At 39.8% G+C, this 19,141-nt stretch overlaps 1 protein-coding gene across 1 annotated transcript; it reads right to left on the bottom strand.

Moving 5' to 3' along the window:
• Positions 1 to 4,858: 4,858 nt before the first annotated feature.
• On the bottom strand, positions 4,859 to 10,047 carry LOC105499468 (5-hydroxytryptamine receptor 1A). Its single transcript, XM_071098880.1, has one exon. The coding sequence runs from the start codon at positions 8,698 to 8,700 to the stop codon at positions 7,432 to 7,434; it is 1,269 nt and encodes a 422-aa protein (XP_070954981.1). The 5' UTR covers positions 8,701 to 10,047; the 3' UTR covers positions 4,859 to 7,431.
• Positions 10,048 to 19,141: the final 9,094 nt, after the last annotated feature.

The following is a 19,141-nucleotide window of genomic DNA, read 5'->3' as shown; positions in this document are numbered from 1 at the left end:
TAAACACCAACAAAAAATAGCAACATCCTTCCCCTTCACCTTAGCACTCCCTATACATCTTACTTCAGTTTATTTTCCAGATTGCCATCTGATAGACTACATATGTATATGATTTTGTTATTGTTGCTTATTTTCTCTGTTCTCCCTATTGTAAATTCCTTAAGATCTGAGACTGTACTAGTTAGCTTTTCCGATATAACAAATTACCCCAAATTTTAGTGCCTTAAAATAACAACCATTTATTTAGTTTAAAAGTCTGTGTTTTGATAATTTAGATTGAATGAAGCTGAGAGTTTCTTCTGGTCTACGCTGCCCTCACTCTTGTGTCTGCAGTCAGCTGCCAAGTCTGTTGAGTGCTAGCTGATCCAGAATGGCCTCAGCTGGGATGACTCCTCTGCTCCATCTGATCTCTTTGTCTCCAGCAAGTAAGCACAGGATTGTTCACATGACAGTCGGGCAGGGTTTCAAGGAAGCAAGTGGAAAAGGACAGAGCCTCTTGAGTTCCATGGTCAGAACTGGTACCACATCAACGCTGCCCCATTGTATTCAACAAAGCAAGGCATAAGGCCAGCCCAGATTCAAGGTATAAGAAAATAGCCTCCATATCTTTTTAAAACATATTCATTACTTCAAATACTTATCATTTGTGTGTGTGTGTTGAGCACACCTAAAATCTATTCTTGTAGCAATTTTCAATCACCTTGCAAAAGAGGTGAACACATGGAGAAAGATAATGGTGGCAATTTTTGCAAACAACCTGCCAAAATATTTTACCTAGTTTTTTCACTGCTATATCCCAAGTATGTAAAACCATCCCTGGCCCATTGGTATTCCAGAAATCTTAGTTGAATGAACAAATGAATTTTATGCCCATTACTCCTGAGCCAGAGCCTCTCCCATAAATTGCTCCTTATCTCTAGTAAATACTTAGAATAAACTATGTTTTTGATGAATATTTACAATTGAAGTCCTGTATCTACTGTTCTTTTAAAGTTAAAATCAGCTTTCACTGTTTGATTTCTATCTTCTTTAGTTATCGCAAAGTCAGACTTATTATTTCCAGAGACTATGAAGCACACCATATTTCACAGGGTGCTTCCTCTCCAAGGAGTTTGAAAACACTTTCTCATCAATCTCCACAGCTATATAACAAGGTAAGTGTGTCCCGTTATCTCCCCTGCCTTTTCCTCTCCCTTCTGCTCCCAGTCAGCTTTTTTTCCCTTGCATGTCTTCAAAGATGAAACTAGCTCAGACATAACAGAACAACCACTTTCCAATACAAAACAGCTCCTTGAATTATTGGCCTGGACAACTTTCTGAAAGGCTGGGCAATTGCACAGGGTTATAGGCAGTGGGCATGATAATGCCTGGAATGGTGTCAGATATGGAAATGTCTGTGGATTCTACTCATTTCCCTATTCTTGCCATTGCCACATAAGCAAAGTAGATTGAAAAATAACAGAAATTCACTGGATACGTTAGCCTCACTGCTACGGTCTGAAAGTTTGTGTCCCCCTAAAATGCATGTGTTGAAACCTAATCACCAAGGTAATAGTATTAGCAGGTGTAGTATTGGGGAGGTGATTAGGTTATGAGGAAAGATCCTTCATGAATGAGATTCATGCACTTATAAAAGAGGCTTCAGAGAGGTTCCTGTCCCTCTTGCCATGGGAGGTTACACAGAAAAGGCAGCCATCTGTGAACAAGTAAGCAATCCCTCACCAGACAACAAACCTGCTGGTGCCTTGATTTTGGACTTCCCAGCCTCTACTACTGTCAGAAATAAATTTCTGGTGTCTGTAAACTACCCAACTTATGGTATTTTGTTATAGCAGCCTGAACGGACTAAGACACAAATGGGTCTAGATTTTCTAGGAATATAAGGATCAAATAGGTCTCTTATGGTTCTTAGTAAGTGAACTTAAAGAGCAAAATTGATTTCCTCTGCTCTCCACTTACTTAACTAGACAAATGTACCATTCTTAATACACTACTTAACATAGTATTTTGGGGGTTGCTCTTCCTGAAAGGCTGTTCTCTCTTGGAATTATACCCTCTTCAAAAAACAATTGACATCCCCTACTGAAAAAGAAATTAATATTAATCAGGGAATGATTCCAATCATTACTCTATGTAATAGCATTCCTCATTTACTCATCCAAATGGCAGATTGTTCTAATGCTGTGATATGTATTAATACCTTTTCCAGCAGGCCCCTGCCATCCGGATTGGGAATTCTTTTAGCAGAAGACAAAGCCTTTTCACATTTACAGATGAAGCTGCAAAAGGAAAGACCCACAGGAAAAAAAATCCCTGACTTTCCCTTTCTGTCATTCGCCCAAATATCCCTGGCTCAAAACCTCATCAGCATCTTCTACTGCCTCTCTCTTCACATCCAGACACCAAGTCCTGCCAGTTCCTTCTTTGATGTATTTTTCATCATCTTACTTGTTTTCCATTCCTTCTGCCAGCTTCCCACGTTCAGGCCTTTATTGTTTCACACCTGCCTCATTGAAATCACCTCCAAAGAGAACACGTCTGCTTTAGTTATTAGTGGTCTCCACTGGCTAAAACCGCAGTTTCAGCTTTTTAACCTGGCATAAGTACCTCCACATACAAATCTCTAGCACCTCTTTCTGTACTTATCACTACTCTGTGAACCTTCAGCTCTAGCTAAAATGTTCTAATTGGTATTTCTAACCGGATCTGCTACTTCAAATTTAAGTGGCACATTATGTGTAAAAACCATGTGGCAAAATTACAAACATTACGTAAGTTTGAATTTTTTGCCCTGTACATACCCCTGGCCACCCTATTGCAACTCCTTAATGGTTAATGATTCTCTCCTCATTCTTATGCTCTCCTCCTTACTCTGCTCAAAACATTCTTCCTCCAATCTAGCCATTCCTTTGGCTTTGGACCCATCTTTTCCTCTCTCTTCCCAGACCACTTCCAGTTAATACAACACATGGGAGGTTTTGAGTCTGCATCTTTCTCAAGGATCACCATTTGCATAATAAACCCAGGCAATTAATCAACATCCAGCAGTCAGACAGAAATTTCATTCTAGGCCCCCACTTGCCAGGAAGAAGGGATCAGGGTATTTCTGTCACCTCATAAGGAATGTCTGCCTTTTCGTATCACCCCCCCATCGGCCCAGAGCTCAATCCTACATACAATATACAGTGTTCTCTACCCACTCTTCCCTTCCCACTATGAGCCCACAGTGATCTTTGTCCTCTGAATTCTTATAGAGCCAAACTCTTGTGATTCACCCTGTTTACATGACACTTTGTCCCCGTCATGAGTAGTTACTTGGCCTTATCAGTTTATTTTTATATATTCAAATTGGTTGAAAACTACTTTAAGGTAACAACAGCATCTTGTATTAATTTGTAGTTTTATATTTCAATATTATCAAGCAGTAGCTGACACAAGATCACTGAAAATAGGTTAGTGGTGCTTCTTAGTCACACGGGAAGTGACTGTTAACTAACAATTCCTTCTCTTAGTTGAGGTGTTGATAGAGGCCACAGGAAGGCCTGTAGAAAACAGAAAGCCATTGTCCCTGGACGAAGAGATGCCAGAGGAGGGAGCAAAAGTGGGGAACAGTTAAGAGTCAAAATTCAACTGACAAATATGTCCACTTCAGCATTTTACTCAACGTCAGGAACACATTTATGTAATGTGTTTAAAATTACAAACTCCAGATAGTTCTTATTCCATCAATTCTTCTAATTTTACTCTTTTTTTCTTTTTTGGAGATAGAGTCTTGCTCTGTCACCCAAGCTGGAGTGTAGTGGCGTGATCATAGCTCATTGTAACCTTGAACTCCTGGCCTCAAGCGATCCTCCTGCTTCCCCTAGGCCTCAAAAAGTGTTGGGTTACAGGTAAGAGCCACCACTAGCACCCTGATTTTGTTTTTCGCCATTGGGATAATATGTGTATGTACATACATCACCTGAACCAGGTTTCATGAGCCTCAGAGTGCTCGCTGCCCTGGCAATAATAACCCTGACTTTTGTTTCCTTGAGGTTTACCCGTGCTCACTTTGCCCTGCAGCCATCATTCTGACACCAGAAAGCAGTAGAATGAACAAATATAACAACAGAAACAAGAGGTGTTCCTGACTACTCAAGTAGGGAAATAATAAAGCATAATAATTAATTTTAACATAGTAATACGTCTTATATACAGAACACTACTATGGAGGAAGACCCAGCCAGAAAATAAAATGCCCCTATGCTTTTAATTGACAAACCTCAAACAATTAACTGTTCCTTTTGAAACAGTGGAGGTTATTTTCTTCCAGCTGAATGTTGCAGGGAAGACAGAGGAGGGATCTCAGCACCATCTGCTGTTTTAAAAAGGCAGGTTGGACCCCTGCTGCTTTCCCCAGAGACTAGTTTTGCTCCACATATCTTCCATTCTGTCCATGTTAGAAAGAAACCTAAATGTTACCTGCAGGTGCCAGTCATGGAAAATGTGTGGTTTTATGCCTAAATGATACGTGACTTTCTTTTTCCAGAGGCACATTTTTTTTTAAGGAAATCATCCATCTAGAATGAGTTTTACTGTTGAAAAGTACACTTATTTCCCTAAGTCAGATCCCTGACCTATAAAGAAGGATCTTCTTCTAATCACTGTATTTTTAACTTTAATTTTAAAATTATACAAATAAATACAAGTAGAGATTTTGATTGAAATAAACATGCATGTGTTACTGATATCAGTTAATTGTAGCATTACCATTATTAAAGTCTGTTATTGTCATAAGGAAAAGTGAAGGCAATTTTGATGCATCAACACTTTACCTTAGTACAAATACGTTAAAGAAAAAAGAAAGCATCAGGCACTCTTTAGAGATATGCAGCTATTTTATTTCTCTAAATTCTCTATTGCCTTGACAATTATGCTCCAGTTTAATGTTCCTTCTCCATTCTTGTATAAATATTCCAAAGCAGAAAGAACAAATGTCCAAAAGTCATTGTCATACAATTCTGTAAAAGACACAAATAAATGGAAGTCTCAAAACTTCTAATGTAAAACTTGCTGGCCAAGACATAATTTGGATGAGCAAATTTGGGGTTTGGATTTTTAAAATATAGACGTTGTTCCTAAAATTTAGTATAACATACATAAAAACTTGGTTTCTGATATAGGTCTACTTAGATTATGTAAGCAAAAATGAAACTGAATTATCAAATGAGTAATAGTTGTACTGGAGAAGTCTATCTTACTTTCTTCACTGCAGACCCTTCTCAGCATTATACATGTATAGACAAATTATTCCCAAAGTTCTAAAACTTTCCCTACTTAGCTGGAATATGATGTCTACTTCCAGTTTAGAATACAGAAGCAGACACCAAAGGAAAGTTTTATTCAGTCTGACAAACAATAAAATGGCTTCAAGTGACAGAGCTGTCCTTTCACTTTCTTAATTGTAAACAAATGAACTTTTCATTGGCAATTTTTGCAATGTGTAAATGTAATACGGTTCTCAAAACAGCAAATGCAAGCATTCGAAAGGTACAGTTGAAGAGAGAGGGGAGTAGGGATCAATTATTTTGTGAATTTTCTGGAAAACAAAACCATTATTCATAAGAAAATTGGAGGCTAGATCAAGCAATGACAACCCTCTAGATCTCCATCACGTAGTTGGAAATTTACATCCAAAGAGAGTACCTAAATAACTTCCCTTTCTGGGGCAGCAAAGATTTTAACCAGTTTCTCGGCAGGAGTGGCAAGGCTTCAAGAATAACTGAAGGAGAGAAAGCCTGGAGTGCTCCACAATTCAAAGGGCAAAAAGGTGGTTTCCGTAGACCCTTGGCACAGCAGAATGGCCATGCCAGGGAGCAAATAATCCCATAAAAGATTCTTAGCTTCCCCAGGAAGACCACCTCCTAACTAGTCCTTTAGGACCCTGCTATTTAAACTATCTGCCTGCTGTCACAGATAGTGCTAACTTATGGACTATCTGGGCATTCCACTGAAAGCCCAGAATTCCTATTTGGAAAACTAAGTTCTGCTAACTTTGTGTCTTGGATGTACTGTAAAGCAAATGCAGTGAGTGTTGGGACACGCTCAGCAGAATTATTCCCCGATCCAAAAAGGACAAGAGCGTGAATTAGGAGGAAAAAGTCTACATTGTAAGGATAAAATAGCTCTTTCAGGTTTTACTGGGGCAGCCAGCTGGAGCCTCGGGCACGCGCGCCCTGGAGAACCTTTCCTCTTTGCCGCCCCAGCATGTCGCCCCTTTAAAGCCTTCTTGGTCTCTCCAATCCCAAGAGTTCCGCGGGACCTTGCGCCGCCGGCTATGGCAAAAACCTCAGGTGTCTACCCGCATTTCAGGGCGCCCCAGAGAGTAGGCGGAGTAACCCAGATCCGGTAAGTCAGTCAGCAGCCAGGAGCGCCTACCGCCCTGCCAGAGCACAGATGGCTGGGGAGGCGCGCGGATCCCAGGCCTCTCAGCGTCCCCAGAGCGCAAACAGCGGCCGGCTGGCGCCTCCCGCAGTAAGTAAGTGGCGATGCCAGGACGTACACATTCGCCAGCTACCTGTGCAAACAGCGTCCGTTCTCTCTCCACTGTATGATTGTCAGCTTCTTTGGTGAGTGCTGACACCAAGACAAGCATAGACAAAGTGGTCTGCACACCCTCCTCCTCCTCGCTCTCCCCCACTGGCCCGGCCTTGTACTTACAAGTCCACTCTAAGAGACACCTTCTAGCCACTTGTTTTGAGTCCAAGGAAACAAAGGAAGCAGGGGTTGTGCACTGCACGAGAGAGTTAATCTCAAGTCTGTGCGAAGACAGGGAATCCGAAAAGCAGCCTCTTCCGCCTCTCTGGACCAGCAGATTCGTGCATAAGGGTGGGCGAGGGCAGAGAGGGAAGCAATGAAAGAAAATAAAAGATAAAAATAGGGAGGAAAAGGTGAATATTTCAAGGGCCAGAGGGCGGGAGAGATGGAGCAAATTCCCGAACCTCAAGTCCAAGTTCTAGAAGTTGGGTGATAGGGTGGAGCTCCTTAGTGGGCGCGGCGGCTGTGTGTACAGTTTATTTATTTTTTAGTTTTTGGATTTTCTGCCTTGAACAACTAAGGATTAAACATCTACCGCAAAGATTTAGGGGATAGAAGAGAGAAGAGGCAATTGCTGGGATCAAAACTGATGCTAAAGGCAAAGTCTGAGCCAAAGTCGCTTCTCACAAACGGAATTTTCTGGGCTCTCACGCCCCGCCGCTGGGTCTCCTTTGCACAAAGCGCCCTGCGCTGGAGCGGGAAGTGGGGAGGGGACCAGGTCCGCAAGCCGCGGGCGGAGCAGAGAGACAGAGAAGAAGTGGCAAATTATCTTAAGTGTTGATTCCCTAGGGTTGGGGGAAGCATAGTGAATGGGGCAGATCCTGTAGCCCCGACTGGCCGGCTACTCCTTCGTCATCACTGGCGGCAGAACTTACACTTAATGATCTTCTTAAACGCGTTTTGAAAGTCCTTGTTGAAGTATGCGTAAATGACCGGATTAAGCAGAGAGTTGGAGTAACCCAGCCAATTGATTATGGCGCCCAACAGCGTTGGCATGTGGCAGCTGCTCTCGCAGAAGGGCAGAACAAGAGCCACGATGAAGAAGGGCAGCCAGCAGAGGATGAAGGTGCCCATGATGATGCCCAGCGTCTTCACTGTCTTCCTCTCTCGGGCCAGGGCCATCTTGCGCTTGGCATCGGCGTTGCGCTCATTTTTCCTCTCGAAAGAGGCGGAGGCACAAGGGGTAGAACCAGCCTCGCTGGGCAGAGGCAAGTGCTCTTTGGAGTTGCCCACTCGGTGCACCTCGATCACCTCTAGGGCGGCGCCATCGTCGCCTTGCCTCACCGCGCCATTGGCGCACAGAGCACCCCCTGCCTTGCTCTCCACGCCCAGCCTCCAGTTCCTGCCCCCCGACTCTCCATTCACGCTCTTCTTGGGCTGCGGGGTGGGAGATGCTCCATGACGGGTGTCGGCTCCGGTCTTCTCCACCTTTTTGACCGTCTTGCGGATGCGGAAGCGCGCAGCTCGGAATATGCGCCCATAGAGAACCAGCATGAGCAGCAGCGGGATGTAGAAAGCTCCGAAAGTGGAGTAAATAGTGTAGCCGTGGTCCTTGCTAATGGTGCATGCGTCGGGGTCCGAGCGGTCTTCCGGGGTGCGCCAGCCCAGCATGGGCGGGATAGAGATGAGGAAGCCAATAAGCCAAGTGAGCGAGATGAGCGCAGCGGCGCGCCGGGGCGTCCTCTTGTTCACGTAGTCGATGGGGTCCGTGATGGCCCAGTACCTGTCCAGCGCGATGGCGCACAGGTGCAGGATGGATGAGGTGCAGCACAGCACGTCCAGGGCGATGAACAGGTCGCAGGTGACCTGGCCCAGTGTCCACTTGTTGAGCACCTGATACAGCGCGGCCATGGGCAGCACTAACACCGACACCATGAGGTCGGTGACCGCCAAAGAGCCAATAAGATAATTGGCCACGTTCTGCAGGGAGCGCTCCAAGGCGATGGCAGCCACCACGCACGCATTGCCCAGCACCGCGCAGAAGATGAGCGTGCCCAGCAGCAGAGAGGTGATCACTTGGTAGCTGAAGGTCACGTCGGAGATACCAGTAGTGTTGCCGCCGGTCTCAAAGGGACCCGGTGATGATGTGGTGTTGTTGCCCTGACCAGGGCTGAGCACATCCATGCCTGCGCACCCGGCGCGGGAACGGGGAGGGAAGAAAAAGCAGCGAGAAGATCCGCCTCGCCCCTTCGCCTGGGGTCTTCCCCCCCGCTTCTCCTGGGAAGTTTCGGAGGAAGGGAATGCAGGCACCCAAGCAGGAAGTTCTTACTGCTTCGGCGAAGGTATCTCTGAGGAGCAGCTTTCAGACGCTTCCCCGGCTCGCGCAGTCCAGCGCGTTCAGAGGCTCCAGCTGGGAAACTGGAGTTGGCCTGAAAGCAGCTCCAGGATCTCCGGGCGGCGGAGAGGTGGCTGGAACGTCTGTCTGTCGCTGTCCATTTTACTTTGCCGCTCCCAAACTGGCTGTCGGAGGAGCTGGAGTCTCTCCTCTAGCAAACAGTCTCCAATCCCAGAAATATCTAGAACGGAGAAGCCCCATCCTCCACGGTCACTCTGTGACCCTCCTCTCCCTGTTTCCTTCCTTCCCTCTCTCCCCCTCTCTCCTCCTCTCTCTTCTCTCTTTCTCTTCTGCCTCTTTCGACCCCCTTCTCCCCACTTGCCTTCCCTTTCAGTCTCGCTCTTCCTCCTCACTTCCCTTTATTTATCCCTCTGTGAGTCGCTTCGAAAGCCAGGCTCCCTCCCTCCCATTCTAACCCTCCCCTCCTAATATTTCCCCAACCCCAACCCCGAGGAGTGCCTCTTTCCTCTGGGTCCCCGCCCTCCTCTCCCTCAAGCTCAGCGTCTTTGCGTTCCAGTCCCTTTTTGTCAACAGAGACTCAGAACTCACTTACACACACCGGATCCCTGTCTGTCAGACCAAGGTTGTAACAGATAAACTCCTCCTCCAATCCAGTCAAACTGGGGAGGGGGTATTCGGGGAGAGGGAATTCCGACTACTCATTGCCTCATATTATCTGTCAAATTCTTAAATCGTGTCAGCATCCCTGAGTGGCAATAGGAGATGAGTAAAGGAAGCACAGGGAGCCTGAATGGGAAGGTGAACAGTCCTGGGTCAGTCTCCCAATAATTGCTAATTGAAGGAAGAAGACGGAGTGTGTCTCGTTTTTAAAAAGTTACCTCCCTCCGTTCTCGCGCCACTGCACTCCAGCCTGGGCGACAGAGCGAGACTCCGTCTCAAAACAAACAAACAAACAAACAAACAACAACAAAAACGCTACCTCCGTTATCATCTAACAGTCAGACCGGATTCTTTCGGGGAGGATATTGCCTGTGACATTTTTTTTAACCTTGCGGAACTAGGAGAGAACGAAATTATAAAGGACGTGTCAAAGGACAAGGAGAGGTAAACAACTGCAACTCGAAATGAAGAACAAAACTCAATGTGATATATATTCTAAACACACACACACACTTTTCCATCACTACTACACTTGTAATTTCAGTGACACTGTCACTTTGTGGCTAGCAAATTCAGGGATGGAAATATTTTGCAGATGTGTTTTAAGTGAAGCCTGGCATTTTATATGGCCGTTTGCACTTCCTACCAGAGGCTGCAAACCTCTGGGGGAAACTTGGTGGAATCCCTGTTCGCTAGCCGGCTAGCCTCTCCTATCCCAGAAACTGGGTTCAGCACCTGGGACAGCTCTAAGCAATAAGGGTTTATGTCGCCACCTTCTGGCAAATGTTTTAGAGTGCCGTCTAGAAACCCTTATGCAGAAATAAAGCAAGTATTGAGGAAGTACAACTTCTTCTAGAAAGAGGAAGACAGTTATTAAAAGAAAAGGTAGCATTGAGTTTTGTCTCCTTCCTATTTTCTTTAAAAATGGTTTTAGTGCCCTCTTTTGCTCTGAATTGCTCTGAAACATATTATTATATGTTTTAGCTTCCTTCAAAAGCCTGAAGTATCTGTCATTCACAAGTTCTAACTGGCAATGCCATTTTAATAAAGCTAGGCAAACACTTTCACCTGTGTTGGTTTTAACATTTGGAAATGTTAAATCATTGAAAATAAAGATACTTACATGGGTTTGTTCTAAGCTGTTTCCTTTAACAAGAAAAAAATTTAATCACATTTGAGCATTGGTAAAGAATGGGACTTCTAAGCAACTACAGTAAACATACCATACAACATTTCATTTATACATCCTGACTGCATGCCTGAGGTGAAAGGAAAGTGCAGAATGCAGTCTCTGACTCTGGATAACATGCACAGATTCACTACAGACTGCAATAATCTTAATATTGTGTTCAAATCTGAGCTCTGAATTCCATAGCTCTGAATTCTCCAAGCCCAAACAAAAGAGCAATCACCAAAGCATCCAAAAGAATCTAGTTGGGCCAATGCATTACAGTACAGGACAGTGTGTTTGGATAAGGTTTTTTTTTTTTTTTTTTTTTTTTTACAGTTCAGTTCTGGGCACAGTTCCCACTCAATCATTTCAGCATGCCAACACAATGAGCCTGCCATTTTGATGATTCATTGCACTGAAAAGAAAGAGATAAGTATACATGGTCATGCTGTTTACAGACTCTGAAGAAGTCTTTTTAAGATTCATGAAGGTATCTATTTCCACTTCTAAAGTCTCTTGACAAATACAGAACTATATTTACAGTTACGGTAGAGCTGGGGGTCCAAAAATTATAACGGGAAAACATTTAAAAGCTGAATCCTCTAAAATTAAACTTTGCAATTATAGTTGAGACTATAAACAAAGTAAAATGAAGGAAACTTAAAATTTAAGAAGCAAATATATGCATATCAAGAACATAATTAAGAATTGTGTCAAACACACATGTAAATATGTAAATCACAAATAAATCAATAAATATGTTAGAATTCTGCTTTCATCTGTTGGATCCCAAATAGTTTAATAACTGACAAATTTATTTTTTCTCATAAAGTTAAAATGCTGTAAAATCTGGGATTAATATTCCTGAGGTCTAGCATTTGTTATTCTGCTTTAATATGCTATGATGCAGAATTTATCAAAGTTTATAAAAATCCAAAGTAATTCAAGTTTTTTCTTAGAAATAATACACGTAATATATCAAACATTTTATTTCTTATACTTTAAAAGTTTTTAAGGCACACTTACGAATACTAGGAGGGAAATAGAAGTATGAAAGTATATAGCACTGACTATGGTTCCATAGTCTGCAAGTGACTAATAGATATTTATGTTTAACTTTTTTAAACTAACAATACTGTAATATATAATGATATATACAGAATGATATTGCATTTCTTCATTTTCACTTAGCCAATTCTTCTATGTTTAACTCTTAAAGATACAGAATACTAAATATTTCTTAAGTAAATGCTGCAAACCGAAGCTCCTGCATAAAGAGATGAGCTCTTATTCTTCAAGGCCTCTAAAGTTAACTTAAAGAAAAGCAAGCTTTGTAACGGATATTATTGATGATATCATTTGGAAAGAAAAATTCTAGTCATTCTGCCTTTATTTCTTTTTGAATTTACTAGATGCCAGCATAAACTTGTCAGGTTATGAATTTAGGGTATGATACATCATCCATCATGTGAAATTTCTCTAAAATCGTTTTTAAAAGATAAATATTTTTAACGTTTTCACAGGAAATTTGATACACACCCAGCATTTCAATGTAATTCCTTGACCAGGGACACAAACTAAAAAGATTTAAGCTGAAGTTTTGCTGTGAACCTTGAAGCCCTATCATTACTGAAGGCTGGTAGTTAGAGTTTCTCGGTAATTGATATGTTTGTCCATTATCCCCAAACTATGGTTGATTTGTCTTTATTACTGAAGAAAGAATCTATATAGTAAAGAGTTGAATATTTGCTTATGAGATTATAAAACTCGTTTCTAAAAGCTCCTAATGAGAAAAAGTTTTTACTTTTTTTCATGTAATTAAAACTAGAATCAATTATTTTGTTAGGTTAAAAACATTATTCTAAATTTAATTCTTCCCAATTCCCAAATACTATAGCAGTAGGGCAACTGTGTTTTTTTCAGAACTGTGAATTTTGATTGGAAATGACTAGGAGAAACAACTTATACAAAACCTTTCCTTAGATAATTTGGGAAATGTGGTCTTCTGATTATCAGTGAAAAGATTCAAAAAATGCAACCAAAATGCCAAGAAAATAATTTTTCTTTAAAACAGCATGGTTTGTTTTTGTATTGTGTTTTCTTGACTTTTTTGTTGTGTTTTGCTTTTTTCTTATCTAATCCTCACTATATACCTTCCTCTAATAATATCATTTCGTCACTGCTTTTGCTCCCTGTCAGGCACTTGCAGGCCTGGAATTGCACTGGGTTTTCAATGATAAAACACAAACAGTGGAAGCGTCAATCTCCACTTTTGAGAATTGTCAGGTTGACTTAGTGCATTGAGTACACATACTAAAAGCACAGCACATAAAGAGTGAAAAAAACGTATAACATGTATTTTCTATGCATGTGACTTGAACAAATTAATTAACCCTCTTATTTCCTCAGTAATGAAACTAGTATAATAATAGACTTGTGAAGATTAAACCATTTAATACATTTCACTGGCTCATAATAAACACACAATAAAGGTTAAACAATAATACCAATAATACTGATGTAAAGTAAAAATATTAATTCTCTGTCTATTGATAATTGCTCTAAAGTGTGGAAAAAGAGAGCTGGGTGGCCTTAGAGAGTGAAGATTGAAAAAAAAGTCTCTTTCAGGCGAGGATTTATTAGGAAAGCAATTTGCATGTGAATGTTACATTCTCTCCATTCTTTAAAGTATTTGGTAAGCTTCCAATTCTCTGGGAAATTCTGAGTAAAAGACAAGCAGAAAGCAAGATGTGTTTGCTGCATTCGGAGACTTCTTTACATAATCAGAAGTTAGTGAAGGGAATAAAATAACATGCCAATGAAAGTTCAATGATCAGTATTGAAAAGGACTCTACTCTTTCCCTGGAAGTTCATCCATTTGTTCAAAAGCATAAAATAAGTATTTGAAATTATTAGGTCCTAATAAAATGTTTAAAAATTCAGTAAAAACCCAAAGAGTATTTTTATTGTGAGAAATTAACAGATCTATAGTGACAAACATTAATAAATGTACTTTTACAATGCTGTCCTTCTGTCAATATTTTTATTGTTCATTTTTGAAAGAGTAAGAGCATAGCTGGGATGAGAAAAATGTTTGGAATGCTAGTTCAAAATTTCCTGTTGCTCTAAAGATAGTTGGAAATTAAATTCAGTCTAACAATTTTTGAAACAAAATGCAGTTACTCTGTTTAACTTAACAACAGGTGGAAATGCCCACATTTTTATTTTCTTTGGCAAGTGACATTTTTGTTGCAAAACTTAAATCGGTGCTTAATATTACAGAGTATTTTAATGTTTGTATACAGCATGCTATTATATAAATGCAATAATTGTGATTATAAAATACTGGTCTAAAACTGTGTCATTTGGTGTATTGAAGCAGTAATGTATATGTTGGTTGAATATAGCCACTCAGGGCCACAGTTCTAGATTCAAATAACTACTCTGCAATGTACTAGCCTTGAATTGTTTCCTTAATTTTTTACATTTTATTACATATTATATAGGATTTACTAAAAATATAAAGAATAATATAATAAATGACTGTGTGCTTAAGAAAAGCTTTTAAAAATAGCATTGATTCAATTGAAGTTCCTGTTTACTCTTGAATCTAGTGTTTATTATTCTCATGAATGTCTTTGTACTTTTATATCATATGTATGTTTCCCTAAGCAATTTAGAAATGGTATCATTCTATATACAGTCTTTTGCAACTTTTCTTTTTTGCTCAACATTATCCTTATGACATTTATCTGTGTTGATACAAGCATCTCTAGTTCATTTATTGTCACTGTTCTGTGGATTTAAATTGTATGAATAGCGCCACAATTACTTATCCAGTCTCTGCTTAGATTTTGCTCTTATAAATAACACTTCTATGCACATTCTCGTGTATATCTTTTTGCATCCATGTATCTTAGAGTAGACTAGATTAGCACTTTTCAAATAAATTACATGGGGATCTTGTTTGAAATGCAGATTTCCACACAGTAAGTCTGGGGTGCAGCCCAAGACTCTGCATCTCTACTAAGCTCCCAGATGACACTGATATTGCTGCTTTATAGATTAGAGTAGCAAGGATCTAAATATACTTATCGAGTCCTAAGGCATGACCAAATTCTACTTGACTAGATGAAACCTAATTCTTCTCCATACTGGTAATATAAAATTTCATAACCACTGCTGTGGGTTTCAATTGTGTCCCCTGGGAGGATAAAGGATTCACATTCTCTGTCAACGTGATCTTATTTAGAAATAGGGTCTTTGCAGATGTAGTCAAGTTAAAATGAGGTCATACTGGATCAGCATGTGTTCTAATCCAGTGGCTGGTGTCCTTATAAAATGAGGGAAATTTGAACAGAGAAGAAATACCATGTGAAGACACAGAGATACACAGACACAAAGGAAAGAATGCCATGTGAAAACAGAGGCAAAGATTAGAGTTATGCTACCACAAGCCAACGAAAGCCAGACTGTTGGCAACCACCAGAAGCTAGGACAGATGTATATAGCAGATTCTCCCTTAGAGCTATCAGTTTGTGCTGTAACACTTTCATCTCAGACTTGCAACTTCCAGAACTGTAAAACAATGCATTCCTGTTGATTTAAGCCATCCGGTTTGTGGTGCTTTGCTGTGTTCCTAGCCCTTGGAAACTACTACAACCATTAAAAAATGGTTTACATTCCCATTGTTTCATCAGGGTTGAGTGTTTTTTCATGTTTCTTCACAGTGAATTACCATATATTCTAATATATATTCATATATTTTGATCACATATTTTGCTTATTTTTAAATTGGTTCTTTTGTTGTTTGTTGTTTTGTTTGTCTTAACTTACTGAAGTCCATTATCTATTATGGATATTAATAACTTCTCCCTGTAGTTCTGTCTATGTTTGTTTAACATACTTTGAGGACATAATAGTAGGTACATACAGTGTTAGAAATAGTCTATCACCCTGCTGCTTTAAATAGTTATCCTCTTTATCCCTAATAACATCTGTTGTCTTAAAGTCTACTTTGTCTATACTAATTATTTTTTTGTAATTTTTTGCCTACTATATATTTTTCTATATTTTAAATTTCATCTTTTCAGTATCTTCAAGTTTTAGGTGAATTTCTTACACAAGTACTTTCTTTTCAAATCTGAAAATCTTAGTTTTTAACTGTTTAGTTTTAATTTTATTATGACTATTCCTATATTAGAAATATTTTTAGGCCAGGCATGGTGGCTCACACCTGTAATCCTAGCACTTTGGGAGGTCAAGCTGGGCGGATCACTTGAGTCCAGGAGTTCAAGAAATATTTTTAACCATATTATTTTATGTTAAAAGATATGAATATACTGTGTATTTGGTGCTTCTCTTATACTTACTCTTTGCTTCTATTCTACCCAATAAGTATAAAATTAATTTTATGCTCTATTGCATTATTATAGAAATTCTATACTCTATTTCTGGATTATCTTATAATTTTAACATGCATAAACAAATTAAAGTATAAAGATTATTTCTACTTTTCACTACTTTTCAAGCTATACAAATACCTTTAAATACTTTAACTCAGATCACCCCCATCTTCTAGGGTATTGTGAAATAATTAGTTATCTTGGTTTTGACTTTTACTCCATTAATTAAATATGATTATTTCATTATTTATTTCAGTATGAATATGTGCTTTTACTTGCCCACATGTTTACTAATTTATTTAATCATCATTTCTTCTTGCATCTCAGCTATTTCTTCTGAAATTATTTTCCTTCTGCCTTAAGAATATCATTTGGAATTTATTTTACAAGGGTCTGTTACAAATATTAATAACTTCTACTTTTTATTGACTGACATTTTTATTTCACCCTCATTTAACTAAGTACACAATTTTAGATTGATAGCTTGTGTGTATATATCTACACATACATATACACATATATACATATATACACACACATATATACATATATATACATATATACATATATATACACACACACATATGCTTCTCAGAACTGGAGAATATTATATAATATTATGTGCCTTGTGTTGTTGTCACTGATAAAAAATAAACTCTCAGTTGTCAGTTATCTATAAGAAATCTTCCTTTTATTCCAGTCGCATTTAATATCTTTTCTGGTAATTACTGTGTTCTGAAATTTCACCTTAATATGTCCAGATGTGGATTTTTGTCCTTAGTTTTCCCAGGATTCACTTTACTTGTTGAAACTGAGGATTTACACCTTTCATAAATACTGATTCACTCATTCGCAATTAATTCAACAGATATTGCCTTTCCCTCATTCTTCTATTCTCTGCTTATGCAATTCTAAATATCCTAAGAGAAAGAAAACTTCTCCTGTCCTCCATGTCTCTTAATCTCTCTGTCATATTTTGTTTTCTTTTTCTTTCTTTCTTTCTTTTTTTTTTTTTTTTCTGAGAGAGTATCTCACCCTATCACCCAGGCTGGAGTGCAGTAGTGTGATTGCAGCTCACTGTAGCCTCCACCTGCCAGGCTCAAGCAATCCTCCCACTTCAGCCTCCTGAGTACCTGGGGACCACAGGCATGTGCCACCAGGCCCAGCTAATTTATTTGTTTATTTTGAGACCAAGTCTTGCTCTGTCACCCAGGCTGGAATACAGTGGCACAATCTCGGCTCACTGCAGCTTCTGTTCCCAGGTTCAAGTGATTCTCTGCCTCAGCCTCAGGAGTAGGTGGACCTACAGGTGCCCACAACCATGCCCGGCTAATTTTTTGTATTTTAGTAGAGACGGGGTTTCACCATGTTGTCCAGGCTGGTCTCGAACTCCTGAGTTCAGGCAATCTGCATACCTCAACCTTCCAAAGTGCTAGGATTACAGGCATGTGCCACCATGCCCAGCCAATTTCTTTTCTTTTTTTTTTTTTTTTTACTTTAAGTTTCGCGGTACATGTGCAGAACATGTAAGTTTGTTACATAGGTATAGGTGTGCCATGGTGGTTTGTTGCACCTATCAGTCTGTCATCTAGGTTTTAAGCCCCGCATGCATTAGCTATTTGTCCTGATGCTCTCTCTCTCCGTGCCCCTACCCCTCACAGGCCCCCATGTGCGATGTTCCCCTCCCTGTGTCCATGTGTTCTCATTGTTCAACTCCCACTTATCAGTGAGAACATGCAGTGTTTGGTTTTCTGTTCCTGTGTTAGTTTGCTGAGAATGACGGCTTCGAGCTTCATCCATGTCCCTGCAAAGGACATGATCTCATCCCTCTTTGTGGCTGCATAGTATTCCATAGTGTATATGTACCACATTTTCTTTATCCAGTCTGTCAATGATGGGCACTTTTATTGGTTCCATGTCTTTGCTATTGTGAATAGTGCTGCAATAAGCATATGTGTGCATATATCTTTATAACAGAATGATTTATATTCATTTGGATATATACCCAGTAATGAGATTGCTGGGTCAAATGGTATTTCTGGCTCTAGATCCTTGAGGAATCACCACACTGTCTTCCACAATGGTTGAACTAATTGACATTCCCACCAACAATGTAAAAGCATTCCTATTTCTCCGCAGCTCCTCCAGCATCTATTGTTTCTTGACTTCTTAATAATCACCATTCTGACTGGCATGAGATAGTATCTCATTGTGGTTTTGATTTTCATTTCTCTAATAATCAGTGATGTTGAGCTTTCTTTCATATGTTTGTTGACTGCATAAATGTCTTCTTTTGAGAAGTGTCTGTTCATATCCTTTGCCCACATTTTGATGGGGTTGTTTTCTTGTTGTGAATTTGTTTAAGTTCCTTGTAGATTCTGGATATTAGACCTTTGTCAGATGGGTAGATTGCAAATTTTTTCTCCCATTCTATAAGTTGCCTGATCACTCTGGTGATAGTCTATTTTGCTGTGCAGAAGCCCTTTACTTAACTAGATTCAATTTGTCAATTTTAGCTTTTGTTGCAATTGCTTTTGGTTATTTTATCATAAAATCTTTGCCCATGCCTATGTCCTGCTGTATTCAAGAGACTCATCTCACATGCAAATACACACATAGGCTCAAAATAAAGAAACGCAGGAAAATTTACCAAACAAATGGAAAGCAGAAAAAAAGCAGGGTTTGCAATTCTAGTCTCTCACAAAACAGACTTTAAACCAACAAAGATCCAAAAAAGACAAAGAAGAGCATTGCATAATGATAAAGGGATCAATTCAACAAAAACAGCTAACTATCCTAAATATATATGCACTCAATACAGGAGCACCCAGATTTACAAAACAAGTTCTTAGAGACCTACAAAGAGACTTAGACTCCAACACAATAATAGTAGTAGCCTTTAACACCCCACTGTCAATATTAGATCAATGAGACAGAAAATTAACAAGGATATTCAGGATGTGAACTCAGCTCTGGATCAAGTGGACCTGACAGATATCTACAGATCTCTCCACACCAAAACAACAGAATATA

The sequence above is a fragment of the Macaca nemestrina genome, chromosome 6 (assembly GCF_043159975.1).
Source record: "Macaca nemestrina isolate mMacNem1 chromosome 6, mMacNem.hap1, whole genome shotgun sequence".
In the NCBI taxonomy this organism is placed as follows: domain Eukaryota; kingdom Metazoa; phylum Chordata; class Mammalia; order Primates; family Cercopithecidae; genus Macaca; species Macaca nemestrina.
The sequence above is the reverse complement of the archived record's forward strand: the minus strand, read 5'-3'. Positions and strand labels throughout refer to the sequence as shown.